This window comes from Phalacrocorax aristotelis, chromosome 6 (genome assembly GCF_949628215.1).
Source record: "Phalacrocorax aristotelis chromosome 6, bGulAri2.1, whole genome shotgun sequence".
Taxonomy (NCBI): domain Eukaryota; kingdom Metazoa; phylum Chordata; class Aves; order Suliformes; family Phalacrocoracidae; genus Phalacrocorax; species Phalacrocorax aristotelis.
In genome coordinates, this window is record NC_134281.1 from 57,869,277 (window position 1) to 57,895,918 (window position 26,642).

At 36.3% G+C, this 26,642-nt stretch overlaps 1 protein-coding gene across 1 annotated transcript in view; it reads left to right on the forward strand.

Moving 5' to 3' along the window:
- Positions 1–26,642, forward strand: part of BTBD8 (BTB domain containing 8) — a 37,455-nt gene that overhangs the window by 5,531 nt on the left and 5,282 nt on the right. Inside the window, exons 3-16 of the mRNA XM_075098113.1 lie at positions 5,434–5,699; positions 6,590–6,707; positions 9,783–9,872; positions 12,053–12,133; positions 13,294–13,390; positions 14,024–14,112; positions 14,332–14,434; positions 18,187–18,369; positions 19,180–19,317; positions 20,419–20,548; positions 23,116–23,177; positions 24,248–24,884; positions 25,221–25,308; positions 25,880–26,019. Of these exons, the coding sequence (XP_074954214.1) occupies positions 5,434–5,699; positions 6,590–6,707; positions 9,783–9,872; positions 12,053–12,133; positions 13,294–13,390; positions 14,024–14,112; positions 14,332–14,434; positions 18,187–18,369; positions 19,180–19,317; positions 20,419–20,548; positions 23,116–23,177; positions 24,248–24,884; positions 25,221–25,308; positions 25,880–26,019 (2,222 nt within the window). The remainder of the gene's footprint in view (positions 1–5,433; positions 5,700–6,589; positions 6,708–9,782; positions 9,873–12,052; positions 12,134–13,293; positions 13,391–14,023; positions 14,113–14,331; positions 14,435–18,186; positions 18,370–19,179; positions 19,318–20,418; positions 20,549–23,115; positions 23,178–24,247; positions 24,885–25,220; positions 25,309–25,879; positions 26,020–26,642) is intronic.

The window sequence follows — 26,642 nt, forward strand, 5'->3', positions numbered from 1 at the left end:
GCTTTAAACACATGCCAAACAATGGTGACCTTATCTCCTTTCCACACACATAGAAACAATGAGTTTGTCTTATTTCTTATTGGAATCTTTTTTTTTTAATCCATATTTATATCTAATCTCAATTTCTCAGAGGAAGTTGAGAAGCTAAACTGTCAAGTTGCAGTATATTTGGTGTGTGTGTGATATTAACATCTTGCTTTGGAAAACATAGAATCTTAATGCCATGGATTTATGCCTCAAGCAAAAAAAAATCAATTTATGTGAGAAATGGGTAGAAACCTTTCACTGGGACCATGATTGCTGAAGGGCCAGATTCTTCTTCGACTGAAATGGATAGCTTTCATAAGAAATAAGAAAATTTAATTGGCATCTGTGTGAGGCAATGAAGCAGTTGATGTTGCATCTCATGAGAAGAAATTTACTGAAATACTTGTCTCAAGAAATCAATTAAGTTAAACTAACCATCTCAGCTGCAAAGATTAAGCAGATGGTTCTTCTAGGAAATCTAAAGGGAAATAGAAGAATCTTAAGTGATTAAGCTAGGTCAAAGTTATGTGTATGACATGCCTAACCTGCGCTAGCAAAGATTGACTGCTATAGGTGTATTGCTGAAATATTTTTGCAAGTCCACCAAGATTAAATGCAGTGCGTGAGAGCGTTTGCTGCAGTTGCGTTTCCTAGAGACATCAGTGCATTAAAACCGTGGGCAGAGAGTGGTTCAGTCACTTCCTACATTCTCGGTGGTTTTTTTACTAACAGAAGTTAGCAGATATTGTTTTTATTTTGGCATTTAATTGTGATAACATAGCTTTGTTAAAGTAAAACTGTATAATATGGTATTTTATATGTGTACAGAAGGTATTTCAGTGCTAATCTGGTTACTACCTGAAGTTCTGGTGTGTATGTGCTATACCAAGTTGCTATTGAAAACAACACACAGCATCTGTACAACTTGTAAATAAAACAAAAACATAATTTGTTTTGTCTGTTTTCACTAATTGTATTATCCCCTACACTACCAAGTAAGTATCCTGTTTTGGGCATCTGTACTTGTCCCACCAGTCTAAAGTTACCATAGTATCTTTTTTTTCAGGGCAATTAAACTGATGCACGGTCAAACAGCAGAATTTCCCCTTTTCGTATGTGTCAGACTCTTGTGCTGACAGTTTCATGCTATCCATAGTATTTATGATGAAGTTTCTGATTTTACAGATTTTAGCATTAACAATCAGTCTGTGTTGCTAGCTGATAGAAAAAACACATCAAGATAGAGAAAAAATACCTGTTTCTCTGGCCTTAATGGCTTTTGCTCAGGCCTGCTTTGTAATCTCTTTACCAATGCTCTGCAAATCTGGGCATATACGCAACATATCCATAACAACGTGCACAAGATCCTGTCTGTTTAAACAGCGAGTGTCTAAGAAGTCAAAAGCGCTTTTCTGGTGACCTCAGTGACATGCGTGTACGTGTACGTATAAACTTAAGGAGAAGATGGCAGATGGGCTCACAGTGAAGAGCTCTCACTCCAAGCAAGTGGAAGCTGGCCTAGGGAGCATTTTGAAAAGTGGATGCTTAATTTGTTGAGAATTTTTTATTTGTATTTATTTATTTTGTTAACAACTGCTTAGGGACAATGGGCGAGGCTGTCCTAACAGCTTTCAGTAGAGTTTGGTGATGATGGTGTTAATTCCAGTGACTTCCGGTGTTTTCAGAAAGAACAACAAAAATGGGTTCCTCATGCTTTTAAATATGGTATTTCATTAAAATAAAACCTGCCCTTTCCACTTCCCTTCTTATTTGTGTTGTCTCCAGGGTCATTAGTGGCATCCAGCATTTCTGTCTGGGATTTTGTCAGTCTTGCAGAGAGCAGGTGCGGCCCACAGTAAGGAAATGTATCTCTTACCTTGAAGGACCAAAGTAGCGGATCATAACTCAAAATTCTTTTTTGACCCAAATATTATCTTAAGATTCTTTGTAATCATGTTTTTTATACTTTTAGTAAGCATAAAAATGTCTTGCTGATTCTAGTCAGTATTGGCTTTGTGGCTGGTCCGAGAACAGAATTGTATGGTTGCTCTTCTGATGAGACTATATGGTTTTCAAGACTGTCAAGTATCTAAAACTGATAGAAATAGATGGGCCTTAAAGACAGCTGTAAGCCTAAGATACTTTCCAAAGAATTTAGCCTAAGTGATTTGGAATGAGAGGAGAGAGAACTTCAGGACAACTTTAAAAACAAGACTGAAATCTTTCAAGGCACAAAAGTAATTTTGGTTGGGCTACTTCATGTTTTCTTAGTACTTTTCAAGCTACCCACGAAGTACGTGCTGTTTTTCAAAGTGCATTTGGAGATGCCTGCGTAGGCTATGCATTGTTATAAAAATAAAATAACTCCATGCTTATGTGTTCTAGGAAGCTGTTTGGTCACAGTGAATACAATCCAGCACTTCCCTGATCATCATCAGGGATGTTGGAAGAACTGGAACATTTTTATGCCTCCTTAGATTGCTTGATGACTATGAAAACTGCGTTCTTGTAAATACTTAACTCAGTTCAAAACCGTTCAAGCTCTAAGACTTCCTGATGATACCTCTATCTGATTCAAAGAACAACTTATAACTTTATAGACCTGTAATCTTCTGCGCTTTAACGTATTAAGCTAAGGCGTCACATTGAATGATGCCTACTCGAGGTCTGGAACAGTACAAACTCTTCGTATCGTACTTCTGCAGTAAGGGTCCTGGTTTCTTACAGCAGCTGTGTTTTAAAGACATGGTATTACATAGTCACTAAAACACCGGAGCTCCAAGGTCTGAGCTATGCATTTTGCTGTGGATGAAAGATTTTATTCATGCAGGAAGGTGCCATTTGATGCTCTGTAGAAGACAGTGTAGAAAACTTCACTCCGCCTTTAGAAATGAGCCTATAAAATAAAGGGTGTTGCCAAGCAAAGTTTTCAATAACAGGTTTTAGAAAACTGCAGTATCTTCCCTTCTGGGAAGAACATCTAATGGATTTTAACTGAGATAAAGGAGAATTTCTAAAAGATGTGCTAAAAACATCCTTGCTGTCCATGAAGCAGAATAATGGATGCCTCCATGAGTCTTTCAAAGTAGCAAATTTACAATCTGTATTAAACAGGACTCTACAGATGTTCTGCTGAGTTTCTGGAAGTAGTAAATCCAGAACTGTGGACATCAACTGAAATAATCAAGGATCCTTGGCTTTTTACAGGAGAAAACGTATTTCAAATAGAATAACTTTTCGGAATATAGAAACCAGTTCCTTAGTCCTGGCTTAACAACGTGCCACTGGTTTTATTTACACAGTTCCTGGTTGTGGTAAGGGTGCCATTTTTATTGACTTAAGCCCTAGTGGTAATAGAATTGCATTCCTGAGGTTTCTTATGTAGATTATCTGAAAATACCCCAAGGATTCCCAGGAGATTGTTGTCTCATTGCCTAGTTTATCATATTCCCTATGGATATGTTTTTTCAGTTACTGGCAGAGAGTAAGCAAGAACATTAAAATAATGAATTTATGGCAAAGCAGTGCATCTGTTGCCACTAATTTTCTCTCTCCTTCAAAGTCAGTTTGTATTGTATTTACATGTTGAATATGCAATAGCTCTGCAGCAACAGAAATGTGAATAAGTAAAGTTCCAGTGGAAATTTAACACGTTACAAACGACAATTTTCTTTCAACAAACCCTTACCTAGGGATCTTCCTGCAGTTTTTCACATTGTGGTATTTGCTTACATCTGCTCAAGATGCAGGGATAAAGTGTGAATGATCAGATTTTGTCTAGTAGTGGCATTCTCTATGTGACTTTAAGTGATATTTCTTGGGATATCTGATATGGAGAAACAACTCGAAGACAGAACTTCAGATTATTTTAGTGGAATTTTGAAGTCTCTAGGTTAATTGGGTTTCTGCTCTGAATTTCTGTTCTTGAGTCCTGCTGCCATAGAGCTGTAGAACACAGATGTTAAGTACTGAGGAGCACAGAGAATGGGGAAAACGTGGAAGTCATGGTCTTGAATTTTCTAAAGAATTGCAAAGTTTTCCTGCACCAGTAAGCAACCCGTGGTCTGTTCGTGGTAATATGGCATGTTATTAGTTGTCTTTCCCTCATGCCATGGAAAGCACTGTAAATATGAAAAGCAATAGTTGGTCAGACCAAGTTCACAGGTTAGGAGTTCTGAAAGCACGTACCTTACAACAACCTTAAAAACCCATGTAAAGAGGGTCCACTGATCTTACTCTTTGAATGTGAGATTTTATTACTCCTGTCACAGGATTTCCTGGCCCTTGCTTTCAAAATCTAATAAGATATTAAAATTTCCATTCCCTACATCATCGTTTTTTGTCATTCTCTCTTGGTGAGAATCTATCACACAGACAAAAGTATTTTACCTAACTCAATCCTTTAAATACAGGACTTAAGCAGGAAGATGATTTCTTTGTATGCTTTCTCTGTCCCTTTAGAAGACAGTGTTCAAACAACATACTCAAATTACTGTGTTCCCAGTATTAACAATAAAGCCTCTTTGCCAGGGAATGGGTGACTAAATGGCAATCTGTAAGTACATGTCTGCTAAATCCAAAGTAACTGTAGCCCTTCTGTTAAACTTTGCTAACTTCATCTATATGGTATGAAACTACTGATAAAGCGTGTTATCTGTTCACATTGAGTTTTTAAGGCTCCATTAAGTTGCTGGAGTGCGGTATCTTTCTATAAATATGAGATCTTCAGTCGCAGACTGCGGGCTTTGTTAGCCTCTCCAGCTCTTGAGCCAAAAATAAGCTGATGAAACAGATGGGAAAGAGGGAAGCTGGAATTACTATATAGGCAAACTGAAAGCTCTTGGGTAATCTTAACTGCAAATTTTCATGCTTTCAAGCACTTCCTTTGAAATGAACATTTATATCTCTAATAACATTCATTTATATCCCTATACTATTCTTCTAGTTTTGTACTTGTAACCTTGGTGTTAGGCTTTTATGTTCTTGGGTTTGTAAATTTGATTATACTAAAGGGCAATCAGGTGCCTTTTCTAGGTCATACTAACATTTATAAATCAGTCATCTGTCTGACAAACAGCTTGCTTCTCTTTTACCCTGCGGATGATTATATAGGTGAGCTATAAAGAGCAGACAAAAGTTTCTTTAATTAAAAAAGCAAACTGAGGGAGACCTTTGTTCCTTTTAACCTGATACTACATTTTACTCGTAATGCTTGTTTATGCTTATTCAAGCATTGCAGAAATAAGTTTTCCAGAGATACAGTTTTAAAAAGGCTTTTTTATTATTAAGCACTGTAGATTCCAGCTTTTCTGGTCATGAACTTTGTTAGACAAAAAAAAAGGTAATTTTTAAATTTGTTTTGATCAATGAAAAAATTACAGGAGTAAACTTAGTGTCATCTTCTAGGCTTGTATATTCATCTGATAAAAATCTTGAAGCTGAGGAGCTGGCTATGATGAACAATTATTTGGAACCCAAATTAATAGAAGAAAACAATGTTGCTGCTCTTCAGAACACTCAAACAAATGTAAACCGTCTTGGAGATGGCAGAAGACCCCCTGTTGATCAGAGTACTCCAAGTGGAGCTGTGCAGAAAGAAGTTGCTTCATCTTGTACTGAAGAGGAAATTCCAGAAGTAGTCGTTGATGCAGAAAGCAACAAAGCCACTACAAGTAGGTTTGGAATTATACTTTCGCTTGTTTATTTATGGTGTTTTATTTCTTTTAAAAAATTATCCAAAGACTTAGACCAACGTAAAGATGCAGGCAAAGATTAAAGCTATTGTTATAACACAGCTTACACGGATATTCTTTGCTATGGCCTACCTCCATTGTTTCACACTTTGAAAAAAATGAATTGCTGCAGAAGTTTGGCCGGAGGGGTTCCCGGCCAGTGTGACAGGACGTGCCAGACATCGAGCATGTTCACAGCATTGTGTCCCATCTTTTCTCTGTAATACAGCAAACTTAGGTCCTCACCATGTGGGACTTCCACAGAGCCGAATCCCTCTCTCCATTCCTTTCATTTTTCTAGCAGATTACACTAGTTCCAGTGTTGTATGAGGATTTTGTAATCTTTCAGAATCTTCTTTGTGACAACTGTGAATGAAATAAGTAACACAAGGAAGTGTGTAACTGATCTACACCAGAGGTGCTGGCTGCTACAGCTGTGTCAGTAAGATAGGATCAAGCAACAAATCTCTTCAGGCAGAAGCTTGTAGCACTACATGACCCTGAACTTCAGGGTCTACTTTAATGCAGAGGGAACAGATCTCTGTCAAAAAAATGAACAGGCTACATAATCTTATGAAAAAGTAACTGTAGCAATTCTATAGATATCAAACATGAAGCATTGGTCAAATTTCCGATATCTCAAGTCAAAATGAGAAGTAAAATGCAAGGCCTGGAAAACCTTTTAAGGAAAATTCTAGCTTGAGTATCCGATATTAAAAGATTTCACAATGTCAGATTCTTCTTTTCAAATATTTTAAGTTGTCTGTGTACTGTCAATAGTCTAGTCTACACCGGACAAAGTGAAAATAGCTATTTCTCCCCATCTGCAGGTAATTCCAAACTAGAAACTGCATCTGTCTTAGGAGAAGATTTACTGATGCTCTACAAGAAGTGCTGTTGTCCAGATATTAATATTTGCATAGAAGGCAAAGATTTTCAAGCTCACAGGTATGTAAGCATTTACTGTAAAGCTTTTCAACAAAAATCTTCCTAGTATAAAACACTGCTGGTATTGTATGTGTGCATATATATATAGAGAGAGTAAATTATTGCTGGTGCTGTTATCTAGCTTTGAAATGTTATAGTTTTTAGATCTTAATGTGCAAAGTGGCCCTATGTATTTATCTCATTAATGGCAACTCTTACAAAAACAATTGCATTTCTAGCATTTCTAAGATTGCCATTGTAAACGCACATCATGAGTATATACTCATGTGTAAATACTGTGTAGGTTTTCTTTGCTAGCCTTTCTTAAATAATCTGTGCTTTTGGAAGAAAATGAAAAATCTATTAATAAACTATTCAGCTATTAATGCTGAACAAAATTATCATACAGGTAGAAAATTTCTGGAGTAATAACTATAATGGTTTTTTTCTGCTCTTCAGAATCTGTGCATACAGAAACTGATTTTACTTTCATTACTTCAGTCTTGTAGATTTAAAGATTGTCAGCAGCCTTCATTAGATCTAAAGTCCAAGACCATTTAAGAACTTCAGCTTATTGGACTTCTGTAGCTTGAGAAGGCAAATTAAAGCATCCGTACCATTCCTTTTACCTTTGATATGAGTCTGTTTGCACTTGGGATAGCAAACTACACAGCCTGTATTTTGTTCCCATTGAGTATGTAGCTAACTGAGAGGAATTATAAAAAAGCCTCCACTATTTTTAGTATTTTCTCAACACAAAACTAGTGGGGAGGGTTATATTACTGACATGACAAACATCTTTACAGAAGCTACATTATGATAGTGTGTGTGGAGGGCGTGGTTTTATTTCTTTTAAATAATAGAACTGGGATATATACTAAATTCCCACAATGTAGTGTAGTTAGGCATGTGTTTTTTCTTCTGGCCTACACTACAAGAAGACATGTTCTCAGGTCCACAACTTCGAGAAACAAATAATTTAATGCAAAAAACCAAAGTCAATTGAAAGATTCCATCAGCAGAGCTTTAATTTAGGCCACTTACTGCTTGGAAGAGTGTATCTAGTCTAACTAGCATCAAAAAATACAGCGGTAAATCATAGAGAAAACAAGGATGTTCTGAAACAGGCACAAGACTTGCTTGTTTTAGTACTGCCTGGTGTGAACAGTAGGAGTGAATAAGGGAAATCTAACTTTGGGTACGACTGTGGTGAAAGCACCAGTAGGATTTATTTATTTTACGGTTTTTCTAAGTTCTCAAACAGGAGAAAGTTTCAGCCCCCACCCTCTCCCACCCACTTATCTCAGTATTCATTACTTTCTCATGAAGTTCCAAGAGATTTCACAGTGTGAGCAGCAGCAGTAGTGCTTTCAGAGGGTTGCCAAGTTATGCCTTCCTAGTGCGGTGTTGTATTCTTGCAGAGCTCTGAGTGGAGCAAGTCAATTTGTTCAGTAATAAACTTGTGGCACAAACCATGACAGTAGGAAAGCACAGATAAATTTACTTCACATTCATTTGCTATCCCCCTGAATTTTATAAGATAAAATTTTATAAATGTATACTTAGGTAATACGTACTTGTCCATATTCTGCTGCGTAGCTGTCTTATTCAAAATGAGCCTTTGAAGTATCCACTTCAACTATGCCCTTGCAGTTGATCTAGCCCTGTTCATTACTAACACTTATTTGGAAGAAGATGGCAAAATTGGCAATTGCATATTTCATATCTCCGTGATATTGTATTATTGTATCTTAGAAAAACAAGATCATGCATGTAGTCAGAACTTCACGTACTCAAAAGTTGCGATGTAATACCATTTATGTGTGGACATATTTCAGTAGACATGAAGCATTCTGTAAAAGCTTCGTTATTTTTATTGCTGGATGAATCACAGGAGGAAAGTGCGAGAAGTTCCTAATTTAAAGTATTGAGACTTCTGAAGTGGGAGGAGGGAAGAGAGATGAGAGATTCCAGAATATATAATGACTAGAAAAGAGACCATAAATAGCATTCTTCTTACTTCTTCCTACGCAAAATGAGAGTACTCTGAAACGTCTTGAGAGCCAACAAACACATGTAAAAGAAAGGATTCTCATGCCTAATATAACACTTTGCTTTTTCTGCCACAGGAAATACATGACATAAAGTAATTCTATAAATAATAGGAAGCTTACTAAGTGTTAGGAAAAAATGTATGTATGAGAATATTATCTATGGCTGCAGTAGCCCAGATAAGAAATCTAAAGGCTAACAGTGTAACTGGTGTAAGTCTGGAAGGCTGAAATCATAAAGCAGTTTTCATCCCCTATCTTTTCTTCCTTTTTGCCCTTCCACTTCCACCTGAAGAAGCTCCTGTTGCAAAGGTCTTTTCATCTGTTTGTTTTTTTTTGAAGACACTGATACTGGTTGAGATACTGAGCCACACAGACTGCTGGTCTAGGGTTTCTTTGTCGTCTTTGGTGGAAGTAGCACTAAATCAAATTAGCTCCTTTATGGCCGGTTATGCCTTTTAAATATACATGGGTAATAAGTCTAAACAGAAATAATTGATGGCTCTTCTCAAATAGTGCTGGGAACACACATCGTACTGTTGTATCGTATGTTAGTACCAAGTTTGTTTGACTTCTAGGATGTGCTGGTAGGTGGCCAGGCAGTTTCAAATAAAAGAAGTTTTATGTTTGACTTTTCATTTCAATAATAATACATTTTGTAGTGTAAAAAGAATTTAAGAGATTCAGGATATAATTATTTAGCTAAAACGGGGCTGTCTAAACAAGATTATTTATGGTTATTTGGTAAATGAAACAGAAGAAACCTGCAATTTTATATTGTATAGAAGAAAAATGCTTGTGATAATTTTGTTTGTTTGAATGTCAAAGTTATACTAGAAACAAGCTTTAAGTGAGAAATTTAGAGTACTCTTTGTTTTTTTTTCTTTAGCATATTTTGAAATTCCAAACATACTGGAAGAAAAGGCATGCGGTGTACAGATGACACCTTAATGCATAAAGAGCAAAGATTTAAGTCAATGTTATCAGAGAGTCTCATAATAAATATTTGTATCTGGTGGAATAGTGTTTACTTTTTCTCTCTCAGGGCCATTTTATGTGCCAGATCTAGTTATTTTGCTGCTATGCTGAGTGGAAGTTGGGCTGAAAGCTCCCAAGAGCACATCACTCTTCAAGGGTAAGTGTTGTCTTTGCAAGTCGTGTGGGAGCAAAGGTAGGCAATTTGAAATCACTGCAAATATGTAACAACTGTGCTGTGTATAGAGCCCTGAAGATTAATCTGCTTTGACACTTTTCTTCAACCTGACGTTTCCTGAGTACTGTTTTGACTTCAGTATGAAGCAGCGTGTGTAGTGTATTTGTTAATATTGTCAGATGGTTCGGGGAAGAAGTCATTCTCATCAGCAGAAGAGTACTAATCCTTTCTTGCAGAGTATATTTTAGTATTCCCAGTCTATTTTACAATTCCCTTCTCTCACTTCATGTTATACATGGTATGAAGAGCATTGTGAATGTCTGAACAGTGTAATTTATTTTCATCCCTGTTTGTACAGTAAGATTATATCTACAACGTAAAGAAAATCACATTTCTTAAATAGTGTTTAGTAATGATATTTCAGCATCATAACACTAAAACAATTTTTACTAGCGTCCTTGTTTGCAGTGGCTTTCTGTGAGAGCTGAAATAATGGAGTTGTCAGTGTAGGATGAACACTTAAGACTTTGTAGATAAACTGAGGACTGCGAGGTTAGTTCTTTGCAGTATCAGAAAAATCAATTGAAATATATTCAATTTTCTTTCAAAGCAAACTGACACTGATACTTGTACATGTTAGCTTTTTTAGTTCAGGTACGATGTCGGCTGACTCAGCTTTCTTCAGAAAGAACTGTGTACCTTACAGTGCTGCAAAATATAATTGGTTTGTGTTGATATAAAATTGCTTGGCCAAGCGATGCTTTCTCATGTTTTCATAATTTTAGCTTTTGTCAGTGTAATAATATTGCTGCAAAATCAGGAAGGTTATCTGTTGATTTGGCTATAACTTCCTAATCCTTATAAAGCAATACACTTTTAATTTAATTCATTCCTTAGCTTTTATGCTATACTTCGTATGTTTAGATAGTCAGCCATTACTCTGGTATTTACACTTCTCTCCCTGTAATTGCTTTCTATATGGCTAAGAAATTTTCATCCTTATTTTTCAGTAGAGGCTTTCTCCTGCGAAGTACTTAGTCTTTATATGAGTATATTCTCATGCTAATGTCTCAAAATTTCTGTTACTAAGAATCATACCCATTTATTTTACCTTTTCTAGTTCAGTTTTCTGTTTGGTGCAGATTTCCATGCAGTCTTTTTAAACAGTCATAAATAAAGTGCATATGGCTTATTCTGAAATAATGAAAATTCTGCCTAAGATAACAGCTGTCAAGACAGTGGGGAAACTCTTTCTTGCTGATTTTATGGCTATCATGTACTAATACATAGAGAGACAACTGTGCTGATTTTGTTTCTCAGGCTGTGGCAACCTTTTTTTTTTTCTTTTGTTTTTAGTCATCAATGTCTGTTGCTTAAACATGTCTAATGCTTTAAAGGGTCTTAGCTCAATCTGCATGACTATATTCCATTTATACTAATGTGCATAGCACTGGTGAGTTCTGAAGATTACACACTGAGACATACATACGTTAATGTATTGTTCAGGAGACCGTGTCCACCACTTAAAACAGACATTCTGTGCCTTCCCCTGCTATGGTGCTGGGACGATGCAAGGGTACAAACATAACTGTGTGTAGAAATTCCATATTTCTTAATCTGAATCTGGGCATAAAGACTCTTTCTAAATATTTTGAAATTCAACAATCCCACATAGCGTTGTAGTAAAACTATGAAATGTATTTTTATTGTGGGAAAAGCTTAAATGTAGACCTAAAATAAAAAATTAAAAATAATTATAAAACAGTTTTAAAATATGTAGTTGCTTAATAATTGACTTATTACTAGTAAAGAGTTTGGACATGATGAAAAAATCCTTTCTGTATATTATCAGTGTAAATAGATACTAGTATTAGTCTGCTTATGAACTAATTTCAAATATTTAAAATATTACAAAGTTTCGGCAAGCCTATCGAGTAGCAAAATTCACCCCAAATATAGTAAATTTTAGATATATTTACACTGCGGTAACCTTGAAAATAGCTTTAACTTGATCAGACCATTTACCTTCCACTCACAGAACGGCTGGATGATGTATCAGCCTTCTGACCGACTTCCTTTGGCAAAAAGATATGGTGAGTTTTATTGTGAACATGCCTTTATTTGTTCCCCCCCCACCTTTTTTTTTTTTTTTTTTTTTGCAGCATAAGCCATGTAGAAATGAGTGTCATCTTGCATTTTATATATGGAGGTATTCTGGACTTCCCAGACAAAGTTGATGTTGGGTATGTGTCAACTTCTGTTATTTTTTAGTTGTAGTTTGTGCTCGTTCTGTATTTTCTCAGTTAAAAGTCAAAAGAAAATTCTTCACATGGTATAAATAAGACAAAGATGTCAAATATAATGATCATTACACCTCAACATACTTGAGGAAATTCCAAAAATAAAACTCTTGAAGAAATCTTATTTATTTGGCAGCTACTGGAAAAGGTGGGCCAGGCATTTTTGGAGTATTATATAAGGAAAGTGAAGAACAGGAGGGTGTTTTATAACACAATAATAACCAATTTGACTATAGCTTTCTTTTAGTTTTCAGAATAATATGTACAATGTGTGATAATTTACAATAGTTAATATTTGGAATTTATTTTTAAATAATCATTTGAGTTTATGTTAGGGCTAAGTAGTTAGTCTTAGATCCATAAAAGATGAAATACAGTAACCAATGTAAATGTTGGCATTTTCTTCTGGGATAACTTTTAATCAGTTTTACACGTAATCCTGAATTAGTGAAGTAAATTCTGAAATCTGTGAATTATTCCCTGAAACCATTTACATATTAGCTGTTGAACTCTGCTGCTAAGTATTAAAACACCACAATTTCTTAGTGTTAGAAATTTTCAAAGCTTGTCTAAAATAAAAATATGGAATCGATTATAATATGGCCCAATGTCAATGTTTAGGTCATGAACATATACAGAAAATAAAACTAGGTATTGATTATTTTGTAAAATAATTAATAGTTGGCTCACTGTGCCTTTTAGTGTTTGGAAGGGACATAATTCTCAGATACATCTTCAATAACACTTTATGTAATCCTTGGAAAAAAATTCTACAAAATGCCAAAGCTCTGCTGGCACAAGTATCTCTTTCACTTGCTACCCTTAAAATAGAGAAACCGAGAGTCTCCTGAACAGTTTCTCAGCCAGTGGCTGAGGCCTACTTTTATATAGACCAGACCCAGTGGTTGGGAGATTATTACTAGGCCGATACGTGTTCTTGTTCGACGATTATTCTTTGGCAGGTTTCACACTTGGTTAGCAATCTATGTCTGCAGTAAATTCTGACTGAACAAAGACGTGAAATTAGCATGTAAATTGTCGCGTAAGCAAATTGCATACATGAAAGTGATTTTTGATTCCTGTTGCTACTGCTTTCTCTTTAGTCGCATGTTGGGCATTGCGGATATGTACGGGCTAGATGGGCTGAAAGAAGTGGCTATCTACATTTTGAAAAGAGATTATTGCAATTTTTTCCAAAAGGTATGTCAGTTCTCATGCTACTTTGTGAACCGTAAAGCCTAAGAAGAATTTTCATTCTATTACTTACACATCATATGGACGAGATACTTAACAAATGCGTGGTCAAGGTGTTAGCTTAATTCAACAGACCCTTTTCTTATGTGTAAATCTGTTAAATTCACTGTGATCGATGATGGGAGTAAGACCTGTGGTATCATCCACCCATTTATAGAAGTTTGTAAACCACAGCTGATGAAAAGCAGTATTCCACATGATAAGTTCAATATGTACATGGAGTAGAATTTAATACATTCCATTGTATATGTAATCATTCTTAATATGTATATGGAAATACTATATAGTTGCATATCAGATTTTATGGGCATGTATTTAGAAAATATTTCTGTTCAATCAAAATTAGTCTAAAAACAACTGCTTAGAGTTGAGCATTTCACGCATTAGGCTCGCTAGGCTGCATACTGCTTCATTGACATGTGTGGAAGCAGATGTCTTCCCTATTCTGCATAAAGGCAAAGAAACTTAAATACCACGGTAGCTAACAGTACTTCTCTTTGAACTGAAGATTTTGTAGTTCTGTACAGTTTCTGTAAGTCAGAATGTACAATAATTGTGATAATTTGCTAATAACTCCAGCCTGTTCCTGGAAAACAACAACCTGTGCTAGAATGCATGGCTATTGCTCATTCTTTGGGAGTGGAAAGCCTATATACTGCTTGCATGAAGTAAGTAAAATAAAATTAATTTTGGTTTATGTTTTTAATTTCTCTGCTTTCTGTTGAAATTATTTTACTTTGTGAGATTGGATTTATGTGAGCATTTAAAATGTTCACATTTTAAACATTTTTTTCCTTCACAATACTTGAGAAGTATCACTGATGCTAACAAGCGAAGACAGAACAATTTTCATCTTCCTTACCTAAGAAAGGCTCTCTTTTCAACAGATGGGTAGGAAAGCATTTTGCAAAATGTTTGTCAGAGAGAAGCTTTGCCAGTTTACCTACTGAACTTCAGAACAACTGTCTTGTTATGTTGATTAACTCTTTGGTAAGTAGTATATAGTGTGCTTTATATAAAAATAGAGCAATGTAATTTTTTTCCTAATTTAGCTGTGCAATGTAATTTAAGAGATAATAAATAGAGTATTTTAAATCTGTAGTACACTTGTACTATGTAGAAGTTCCCATTAAAATAACAATTAAAACCAGATTTGGACGTGCAGATGTCGTTGTTATGCCTCATGGCACACAGTCTAGTGATAATCACATCAAGTGCAGCATAATAATGCAAAATAAGTTTATGAAACACAGCTGTGACATCATAGCACAGCAGTACATATTCAGATAGTGAGGAACAGCAAATTGCTGTATCAATTTCTGTGTTAGGTGGTGGCATACGTCATTTGTGATGGCCTTTTCCTCTTTGCCTATATTCTTATTTGGAAAAAATGTACTTTTTGTTTCAGACTTGAGGTGATCACTGCCTATCAGTGATCACAAATCATTTGTTTACAGGCAAGCTGACTTTTCAAAAACAAAGTAACAGTATAGCATACATATCTTCTACTTCTCAGATAACAGTACTGAACTGGTCCCCTCAAAGCTCAGCATTCATTTTGTTGTGGCACATATTTACATTGTTCCAATTCAGATCTGCCTAAACTTAAATACTTCCTAATTGTGTTTCTGTATAAAACTACCCTCAGAGCTGACTTAGAAGTAACTGATTTGAACTAGGCCTGTTAACAGGAATTTGGTCCAGTAATTAGCCTGTAAATATACGGAATTGTAAGAGGTATGAAGAGTAGGGAGGGGAGCTAGAGGTAAACTTGTACAGCTGCTGCCAAGCGTGACTGTATATGTATGTGACTGTAGTGTGGACTGGCATACACAAAGTTTAATCTAGCTAGTTCAGGTAAAGCTCACAGGATGATTTTACTTCTAGCACACCCCAGACAGCCAAGTATGTGATGTCTCATATATCTCATGCTGAAGTCCTTGTCACTGTATTTCTGTTACTGTTGTTATCCAACCTAAGTAGCTCAGGTATGCCTACTGACACCGCCAAACATACCCCAAGTTCAAGAGATGTACTCTTAAATGGTTCTGGCCAAGAACTGCCCCTCGCTGAAGGGGCTGTGAAGGCTTCTCGGGGCTGTTTGTTCTCAGGCCTTCTTTGATGAATTACTTACCCCATCAAGTGCTGAGGCCAGCAGGTCAGCTGTGAGCGGCGGCTGCTGCTGCATATTCTAGTGAAAGCCTGTAAAACAAGATATTTCAGAGCTATGTGGCTGTACCAAGGGAAGCTAAGAGTATCCACAGTTATAAAAACCAAACAGTTCTTCTACCAGAATGCATAATTTCTGACAGAATAAAGATAGTAGCTGTGCTTTCAAGACACTAGGTGTTCTGCCATTATATTAAATCAGTATACTCAGTTGTTCCTAAATATATACATACATTTGTATGTCATGTATAAATATTTGAGAAGTTTCAAGTAAGGTTTTCAGGATTATACATCAGTTCATTCTGGTTCATAGTTAACACCACCACCCATCTCCAGACTAGCTCAAGTGTGTAGTGTAGACAAGAGTGTGTATAGACACAGTTCTAGGCTCCCCTCCAGGCACCCTTATGCAATCTTACCAGGACAGCTTAAAGGTAAACCTAAACCACTTCAGTCCTTCCTTGCCCTCTGTGCCTAGTATAATATATCAAGATGCTGTGGTTACGGTTTTTGTTGGACTACATGAGCTATCTTTAAGCTACCAGCATTCGCAGCATACCCAGCTTCTCCAGAAGACTTTTGCAGTCTGGACTAAAGTGTGCTTTGGTTCCCACTTTACTGATTTCAGATTTGTGTTGGTGGGTCTTTGCAAGATTCACTGGTATTTTATGGACTGCAGCCTAGAAAGCTTTTAGAATTGCAAAACTGAAAAATAAAGCATGAGCCTCTTCTGTCCACAGAACAATTCTGGTGAGTGATCATTCAACTCTGAGCTCTTGTAGATGGTGGGACTTGATGATCTTAAAAGTCTTTTTCAACCTAAAGGATTCTATGACTCTTAAGACAGCCAGTCCGAAAACTTGTGGAACTCCCAGTGGAGTTTTTCACAATCTGCAAAAATGCTTAAGGTTGCTCAAGGGAGAAAGAAGAAAATGTCTAATATTAATTTTGCAGGGGCTACCGTATGTTTTACAATCCTCTCTGCTGCTACAGTTCTCTGCTGTGAAACAGTTACACCCAGTTAAGAAGCGAGACTCTACTGATAATTTCATTTACCTATGTTGGAAATGTAAAAGCTAGTTAATGTAAAGGGGCAGCCCTTTAGAGGAAGAAAAGGTGCAAAGAAAGGGAGATTGCTGATCAGAAAATCTCTGGGAAGCCACAGTGATGAACGCAGAAACATTAAAATGGGAGTGCAGTTCAAAACACCGTTCAGGTACTTATTTCTGGTGTCTCAACCACGTGCAAGAAAATAACCATTTTTCTTAGATAAGTAAAGTAGACTCCACTTTAGAAAGGTTAGGAAAAAATACAAGGGAAGTAAAATTCAGTTAGAGCCACTCCTACAAAGTGCTGGTGTAATTAGAAGTCAATGAAGGCATTTTATATTTCACTGGAAGTGTCTAATGGGAGTAAATGCTCATTGCCTCGTGAGCAGGGGCTGAATTCTGGACAATTCAAAAAGCTTGTAATTGAGTCCAGTGGGAGCACGATCAAACTATAAGCATATACTTAATCCTTAATTTACCTTATATACATAGAAGCAAACTGGTTTTGCCCACAGATGAGTAAAATAATAAAAAATAGAGTTGAACAATGGCTGGCTAGATTTTATGTTTTAACTATGCTATGCATGAGGAAAATCCTCCCTGCTTTCTACTTTGCATAGGACAAACATGATTATAATCTGAATTTACAGTAGGGTTTTTTTGTGTCAAATATTTATCTGAATTGTTGCTTTCTCCAGTCTTACTGATCTCACTGCATAATGTATCAGTGACCTGCTAGGTCATGGTTAATAGAGCTTTCAATCCATTCTGATGTGGATAATAATAAATTGCAAGTCCTTTTTAAGTGATGTGGTAGCCAGTAGAAGTTGCCCTCAGGCACCATGCTGATGAGGCAATGCAGATACTTAGGCAAGTACGAAAGAACCAAAGGCACAGACCAGGGGAATAAATACTGGGAAGTCTGTTTGCTTGGTTTAAATGTAACTATACACATAAGTTATGTCTCTTAGAAGAACCTTAGACAACAAAGAGGCTTAGTTAATTATCTGGGAAGACAATATTTGATGTCTGACTCCTTTAAATAAAGCACAAGGATTCATAACTATGAAAATGCTGGGGTATTATATGTACCCCAAATGCCAGGCCATCCACTCTCACCTAAAACTTTCACTTACCCATTTAATTCAAGAATTTATTACGTTTTTCAGTGACCAAAAAGGTTTTTCTGTATTCAGTTTCTGCAGTTAACACTTGCCTTGTTTTGTTCAGGACTGCAGTATGTAATGACACACAGTTGAAAAAATACAATAAAAGCTCCCGAAAACTTTACTGCCTAACTTCAGCAGGCAGAACAGAAGCAGTAGATTTTTCTTGTTCTGCTTTAGTTTCGAAGGTAGGTACAATGCTCAGAATTACCAAAATGTAAATTTATTTAAAGAAGGGAAATTAATACATAACTGGATCCATGTGTAAGTGTTCAGCAACTGAACAGAAACTCTTTTACGAGCAGCAATTTTTCAGGTGATTACTTGGCAACAGGCTGATTTCTGGTTTTTTTTCAAGAACCACAAGAATGCTGCTTTCCTTTTGATGGAGAGTGACCGGCTGATCAATAGTCTTCCCCAAGTGAAATGGACAGAGGCAGCTGTGGCCTTGGCATCGAGGCTGCAAGAAGAATGCCTAACATTTATCGTGGGAAACTTCCTACACATAGTACAAAGCGAAGGCTTCTCTAATTTGTTGCAGGTAAAAGTGCCCTCAAGTTACTGTATGCTTCGAAATAAATTAAATTATATCACACTTGGGATAGTTCAGGCTGTTAAATAATCAAAATAGTTTCAACTTTTGCTTTAAAGTACAAATCTATGGAAAAACAGAAAAATAAATTAGTGCTAAGTTTTTTGAGGGGTGGGATTTCTTTTTGGTATTGTTTTAAAGCGTATTAATACTTTGGTACGCAGGGCTGATGCTGCGTTCGGGTTAGATGCCTCAGTTAAGCAAAAGTTCCAGTGAATTTAGTGGGACTGTTTGTGTGTTGCAAAGAGGTAAGTATATCCATAAGCTTCAAAAAAAGCTTTTGGACCCCTAGAACAACAGCTTGTACTTACAAGAGTGACTGTACTGCTAATACTCCAAACATCTACTGACTTTTGTTGCAAGTTGCAAGAACGTGCCGATGCTGCAGGTCCTGGTGAGAACATACCTAGTCATCTAGCTGGTTCATTCTTCCCATTAAGGATTTTTTTAAATACATATAGAGGATTTAAAGAAAAATAAATAGGGAGGTGTTAAAACATTTTCTCTTTGAATCTGGGGTTGCGTGGGACTGTAAATTCATCGCAGTGTGCTTGTTCTTGAAATTTGGGTTAGCGAGAGGCGTCAGGATGGCTTGCTAGAGGCCTGGGGCGGAGTGGGGTTGTGGAATGGATACAAAGGAAGATGCTCAGCTCTGGAATACCTCCTGCACAGCGTGATAGCAGATCCTCTCTGTCAGTAATGCTTTTGCATATGAAGTACACTCTTGTTTTAAACGGCTGTCTTTTGTTGTTTCCTCAGGCACAGGCAATGAGCAGCAAACCTGACCTTCTAGAACTAATTTTTAATGCAATTGAAAAAAGTATTAATAATGAAAACAGCTGCTTTCTCCTTGTAGCTGTGGATACGTTGTTGAACTCCACAAATGTGAAAGAGATGGTAGGTTTTTCAGTGTGCAGTGTTTGTAGCAAAAACTATTCTGGTATTGTTTCATGTAATGGTTCAAATCAGATGATGTGGTTTGAGCTCTGGCGGCTCAGTCCTGCAGTTGGGGTCACACAGAAAAGCGTTGGCGTAAATCCAAGGTCCTCGTGGAAGTGCAGAAAATTTGGGCATTTGCTTACTGGATAGTAACACTTTTTTCTCTTAAAGAGAGACACTATCTATGGCAATTAAAAAAAAATTATTTATTACTGAGAATGTAAGTCCTGTGGGCACCACTGCTCTGTTATCTTTACTGTCGCTTTAAAGTTGCGATGAGAGAAAACTTAGCAAAATGTTGCCTCACCTTAAACTTACAGGGGAAGGGAGCTCATTTTCTTTCCCTCTATGTATCTTTCCCCCTCCCCGTTTTGTAAGTTATAGCTATGTTTGCTTTTGTTTAAGCTTGTCCTCAGAAGCAAGGATTGCCTCGTAATCTAGTGTGTGTTTTTTGGATTGGGGGGACGTGTCAGTCTCCATGTGCGTAACATACTGTGTGTATCTGCACAATCTAAATAATGATATTTAAGCTGTGGTTGACTGTAATGCTGGGGATAATTCATGAATAGTATAGTATGACATACTGATTAAAATCCAGAATGATGCTACAGCAAAGAATGAAAAATAAATGCAAAATGAATTACTGCAATCTGGTGCTATTGTAGATCATCTTGGTAAAAGCAATGAAAATTTAATCAGATACATTATTTTTCCCTAGAGTATTTGACCTTGTTGTGACACAGCTGACAGTAAAGAGCTATTATGGGGTTCATTTAAAAAACAAAAAAAGAAAAAAGAAAACGGAGGAGAAAAAGAGCAATGTGGTGTTTCTAGTGCTGTAGTATGCCTTGGAGTGACTTGGTTTTAAAGTATTGTAAAAATTACTGTGGTGGGCAATAATCCTTCAAAAACAGCATCTCCATCTACCAGGCCATTATAAAATGTAAGTGATGACATCATTGATCTAGCTTAGGGAGTAAGTAGATTCTGAAAGGAATAATGACTGGTTGCTATGACAATATGCCCCTCGCCAGCTGCTGATTTGTTCCTTGAACACAGGGTTTTACGTGCAAGATCCAGGCTCTGCGTGATAAGCTCTGGGTCTTCCTGGTTCAGTCTTTTTATGCTGTTCGTCACACAGAAAGCTGGAAGCTGATGAGGCCAGACCATCAACAGAAAATACAAGCAGGTATGTCTGGCATCAAATGGCATTAGGATTTTTTAGCAATCTGTTTAGCAGATAAAATGTAGGTGGTATTGTAGAGCCAGTTACAAATGAAAGCAAAATTTGTGATGCTCTAGCTTTTTGAAGTGGTATTTTAGAACAGAAGCATGATAGCATGCCTAGCTAGTTTCAAACATGGAAATCAGTAAGTCATTTTCTGTGAAGTCTCCCCTGCTTTTCTTTCTAGGAGTGTATATAATAGGAACCAAAACCACGTAGATTGATTCTATTCTTATTTACAGCTACTCTAAATTTTCGAAAATACTGCAGTAGGATTAAAAACCTTATCTGTCTCATTTTTAAGGAGATAAGCACTGTGCACGAATTAAATTTGCACAAAGCAGATTATTCGTCCTATGAATTCATTTCTATCCTTTATCGTTTTCTACATAATGTGTAAATGTTGCCCCTCTTGCATAATGCTTATCTCATGCACTGTGAGTAAATGCAGATAGCCTGACTTCACAGTTGATTGGTATTGTGATATTGTGTGTGCTACTGCGGAGAGCCCCTAAGGAGCTGCATAGTGTGCTCTCAAAATTTTAACAGGCAGCACTTCCAACAAAAAGGAGTTTTTGTTCTGAACGTTCCTTTGTTTTGAAGTACACAAGTATTCCGAGGGTGTGGAACTGATGATGGAGTTCGGGTTATAGTTGAGTATTAGCTTCGACAGTACAGTGTTATTAAAGAAAAGAATGTGTCGAGGACTTCTCTGAAATCAAATCACTTTGGATTCAAAGGAGAAGTAAACATTTTTGTGTCCTTTGTGTTGAAGACATTAGTAGCTAGGGTATGATAGTTATAAAATTGTTTATGCCTGTAGATAGATGAAAATTTTATTCTACAATTACATGCTGAGAGAAGGATGCAGTGACAGTCTTTCTAAGCATGATTTAGGGATGTAGTCAAATAGCATCTCACTGCTACTGTGTAAAACAGGTTTATGATTTCTTTCTGGATTATAAAATCCTTCAGAAGATGGCTTTAGAAACAAGGGTGGTTGGGGTTTTTTTTTGTTTTGGGGTGTTTTATTTTTAGGATGATCGTGTCCTTATTGTAAGTAACATTTAGGCTGTTTTGCACTAGTGCTTTCAGTTCAAAAATATATTTAAGACCAAGGTGTGCCTTAGTTGTCCTAACTCCATCTTCCCAGAAATTGTTTTGTTTTCTTCCAGGTTAAATTATAACTCGGAGCTAACATACATTTTACATGTAAATAGATAGGCTGAAATGTTTGCATAAATTATCTGGTTTTAATGACAGGCAAAGCAATCACACAAATACTGGTAGACAAATTTTAATCTTCAGGTGAAATATGTCTAGGATAACTTAAATTGACTTTCATCTTAAAGATTTCTGGTGGTGGTTTATCTTCTAGAGATTTAACCTATATAGCATTAGAAGGCTATAATAGAGGAGGAAAAATGCCAAAAGAAGACAGATGAGATGATATTAAGGGTTTTTTCGTTTGCAACATGTCTTGTGTTTTCTTAGGCACAAGTTTATATGGATTTTGTCTTAATATTTTGGTATGTATGAATGTGCAGAGTCATTGCTAGAAAAAGGATTAGATCCCTGGGGTGCCATTTTCAGCATACCTTTTGTGTGATTTTTACAGACCCATCTAAAAATTATTTGTAGTATCTTCAATAAGAATTGAGCCAAATTTTTGTTTGTGTTGCACACGGATACATTTTTTTTATGTATCAGGAGTGTGTCAGAACATGAGGCACTGAATGCTTAAATTTTTAAAAATATTTTTTGCAAAACCCTTTTTCAGCTGCAACAGTAATACAAACAAAAAATGAAAGCTTATCGATTCTGGGTCTGTACAGGGTCTATAAATATCCTTTTTGTATTCTGCAAGCGGAATTGATTTAAAGGCTTTATTGAAAAACGCTTCCCTCCCAGAGCAGACCAGTTAAAAAAAAAAGCATTCACTGCCTGAAAATTCCACATGACAATCACAGGGATAACTCTCATGACATTACGCTGCATGCTGTCGAAAGAGGCACTATGATCTTACTGTGTACATTTAGATATTTTGACATTACCACTTTTGAAAACAAAATCTAATTTACTTTAATGTAATTAACCTCCTCTTTGAATAGTATAAATAAATACTCTATAGTACATCACTTAAGTCGTTAGTACTCTAAATTTGAAGGTCTGTTTTTTGTAAATTGTGTATACTTTCAAAGGCCTCAGTGCACTGCAAACTTTAAGTGAGCTAAGCTTGGATAAACAAAAGTTGTGTCTTACTATGGAAATAGGGAAACAGAAGAGTTAAACAACTTGCTTATGGCCATGTGACCTCATTACAGATACAGCATTTTTTGTTCTGAACATAAAACCATGTATTTCCACTTAACATTTGCCATGTCACCAAAATTAGCCTTCCTAGAATAATTACAGGACCCAAAGAACTGCTTTCATCTGATTTCAGATGATGTTAATTGAGTAGGCTGGATCGTTTTCTGTCTCCCTTCTGTCCTGCTAAATAGTAAAGAAACTGCGTGTTCTTTTTACAGCTGCATTTGACAAAGGTGATGACCGAAGACTTGGCAAAAAACCTGTATTCACTAGTTCTCAGGTAAACATTTATATCCAAACATTAAAAATATTCGGAAGCTTGCAAACAAAACTATTTTCATCATGTGTTTTAAATTCAATATTAATTTTTCATATTATTCAGTGGCACTTGCTTTTGAAAGATTTGTATTTTTTTGGTGAACTGTTATTTCTGCAGAATCAGTAATGTCCATTACTGGAAACATCTTAGGACTCAGCCTATGCTCTGCTACATTTCCAAACAGATAAGCTCAAATAAAAGACAGGAATTTGTTTTCAGAATCTCACATTCCCCTGTTGCTACGTAATGAAACTGATCTGTTTCCCAGAGCAAATGGTTTGCTACTGAACTAATGAATCTCTGCTATTGTCACAAGCCACCGCAGCACTGAATCTTTACACTCCCTGCCCCGAAACAATATTTTTTAGTGCCCTCAACAACTCTTCTATTGAGACTCACACGCAGAAATACATTGCTATTTGGTAGAAAAACAGTATGGGTTTCACGTGATTTGAGGGTCTTGGATACATTGCAAAGACGCTAGTATCTCAAAGATTCTGTTTCATGCACTTAGTTCTCCATGTTTCGGTTTATATCTTTACCTGAGAGAGAGAATGAATATTATCACTTATCTGGTGGATATACTGTTGGTAATGGTTAAAAACATCACATGTATCACAAATTAATTTTTGGCTTTATGTTTGTAATAATTCATAGTCTTTATTCCTCTTTGGATAATATGCACATGTAATTAAAAAGTTTTCGTACTTCAGCAGACACTAATAACATAAATATTACAGAGTCATTTGGCCAAAGTAAAAGTGAAACTCTACTTAGATGTTTCGATATCCTCCATATAGAGCAGTATTTCACATGAGATTTACTAGGCTCTCAAGTTATTTTTGGTACCTTCATATTTTTGAAAGCCAGCAATCTGAGCTAAAATATACATTTTTTAAAAAAAATTCTTTCAATGCTGAATCTTGTTGCTTTAGATTCATGTACTACTTAAAGTTGCTGGATTATGGATAGTTTGGTGTTATAAATGTCTTCTGTTTTGTTGGTTTTTTTCCTGATGCTTTTTTTTCTAGCTAAACAAATCTATTGCTGAATCCGTTGGTATAAGGAGTGCTTCCTGGACAGAACACAGCAAGAAAGATTGCTTGGGAGATTCTTCCACCAATCAGGATAAAATGAAATCTGATGGATTAGGAGCATCTGGACATACATCAAGCACCAACAGAAACACTGTTAATAAGGCTTCAAAGCATGAGGATGTAAAGGGGAAAGATGGCAAAAAAATAGTTTCCAAGATTACTAAGGATTCAAAACCTGGGGAAAAAGCTGCTTCACCAAAGGCTAGAGCTGTTATAAAGACAAAAACAGAGAATAATGGAAATGTGAAGGCTGAAAGCATGCTTACCAAGCAAGATATAGAAAAGACATCATCTGCAAGTGGACAAAAAAATTCAGGAAGTGGCAAAGGACTAAAGAACCATGAAGGAAAAACTGCAGGTGCCAGACCTAAAGTGCTGACAGTAACCACAAGTGTGCAGATCAAACCAAAACCATTGAAAAAAACACCAGGGAAAGAATCTCCCTCCCTAGTAACCGTGGCAGGAACTTCCAGCAAGTCAGCAAACTCAAGCATAGATATCCAGACTGCCAGCGAACAGGCAGAGGAACCCAAAGAGGATAAATTGGTAGAGGAAGGGAAAAAACAGACTGGTAAATTTTTCTTTTTTTTTAAAGTCCCCTTCGGGTTTGTCTCAGGCTGGTCATACACTGAAAACCAACCTGGGAAGCTTTAAAAATCTCTTAGAGATTGATAAGAGTCGCCTCCTTCCCTGTAAATTAATATTAACTTGAGATAAGAATGTTAAATTTGTTCTGTTAACTGACTTTATTTTATGATCAACTGATAGCCATATAAAATGGTAAAACTTTTACAAGTTTAGCACCTATGCTGTTTTCAATAGCTGATCTTCATATATTACGATTTTTTCAGTACTTATATGCAATGCATTTCCCCCCATAATTAACTTTGAATTTACTTTACATTAGTGAAAACAAAGTCATCTGTGAAGACACCAAATGGAGTCACCTCCAAAAAAAAAAAGACCGAGCTTGAGGCTAATATCACAACAAGCGGGTACGTTATAAATCAATATGCTGTTTTATATATATGTGTGTGAATGTGTATGTTTGTGAAAAAAGTTTGTGAAAAAAGTAAACTATTAAATTTACTGTTAGGTCAACATGTTCTTTTTAATCTGAGAATGGTTGTCTGTTGCATGTATTAGCAAAACAGTTTGAGTCAGCTATTGGAAGCATTGCTGTAGAGATAAAATTGGTTTGGCTTTTGTCTTGGATTGTTTCATGCTAATAATTTTTAAATTGTTATAGGTCATTCAGAATTCTGTACCCTGGAACAGTTAATGGCTACACAAGGTGTTGTAAGCTTATTTCTGGGATAGCTTAGATTAAACTGGACAAGACGACAGCTGAAGTACTGTGAAATGGTTCATTTTTATATATGTGTGTGTATTTATAAGTATACATACACACATACAGGTTTTACTTCCAAATGGATACCTTTTAGGTTGCATTTTCAATGTTTATATATGTGTGCATATCAAAACACATTTATTGCTTGTTTAAATATAATTAAACACTGCTAGATCTTAAACTTGGAAATAATGGATGTAATAATTTATTTGCAGTCTGACAAAAAAATCAGCTGTAAAAGGGTGTAATGAACAAAATGTACAAACTGTTCTAAAGAAGAAAGTGAATGTGAGTAGCAATTCTGCAGCACAGCAAAAGGCTCAAAACACACCCACCAATTCTCCCAAGAACCAAGGTAAAGTTTCACAGAGCAATGAAACGGTCTCCCGTTATTATGCAAAGCTTTGTCTTCTCTCTCTGTCTCAGAACAAGCATTTGGCAAAATCTTGCGAACAATTCTGTTTATTTTCAATATTTCACTTTCGGTGACAATCCTGAACTGTAAAATGCAAATTAATGTGGGTCAACTTCAAAATATTTAAAAGATGTTCTTCACTGCCAATTGGTGTTTTCTTCTGTCTGTTTGATCTGCTTTGCAGAGCCTTTTATTTGCTGATCCCCTGCACTTCTGCACTTGGAACTGTGACTGAGTTCAACAGAAATTATATAGGTCGAGCATTTATAATATCCATCAAAGATCTGGACTGCAAACTTCTTTATGAACTGTTAGTTTATGCCTCCTTTTTTTGGTGACCCCTGCAGGGGTAGCCCTACTGATACTACCTACCACACAAATACCTGATTTCAACAGCTATTTATATCAAGTGTGGGAAATGGCATTGTAGACCACAGAGATGAAACCCTGCCTTGGAAAGACACAAAGCGTTAAGGATGGAGCTCTTTTTAATCCCATTTGGATGTAGCACTTACTGGGGGGGAGGGAAAGAATATTCAAGTTATATTAAGTACATTATGGTA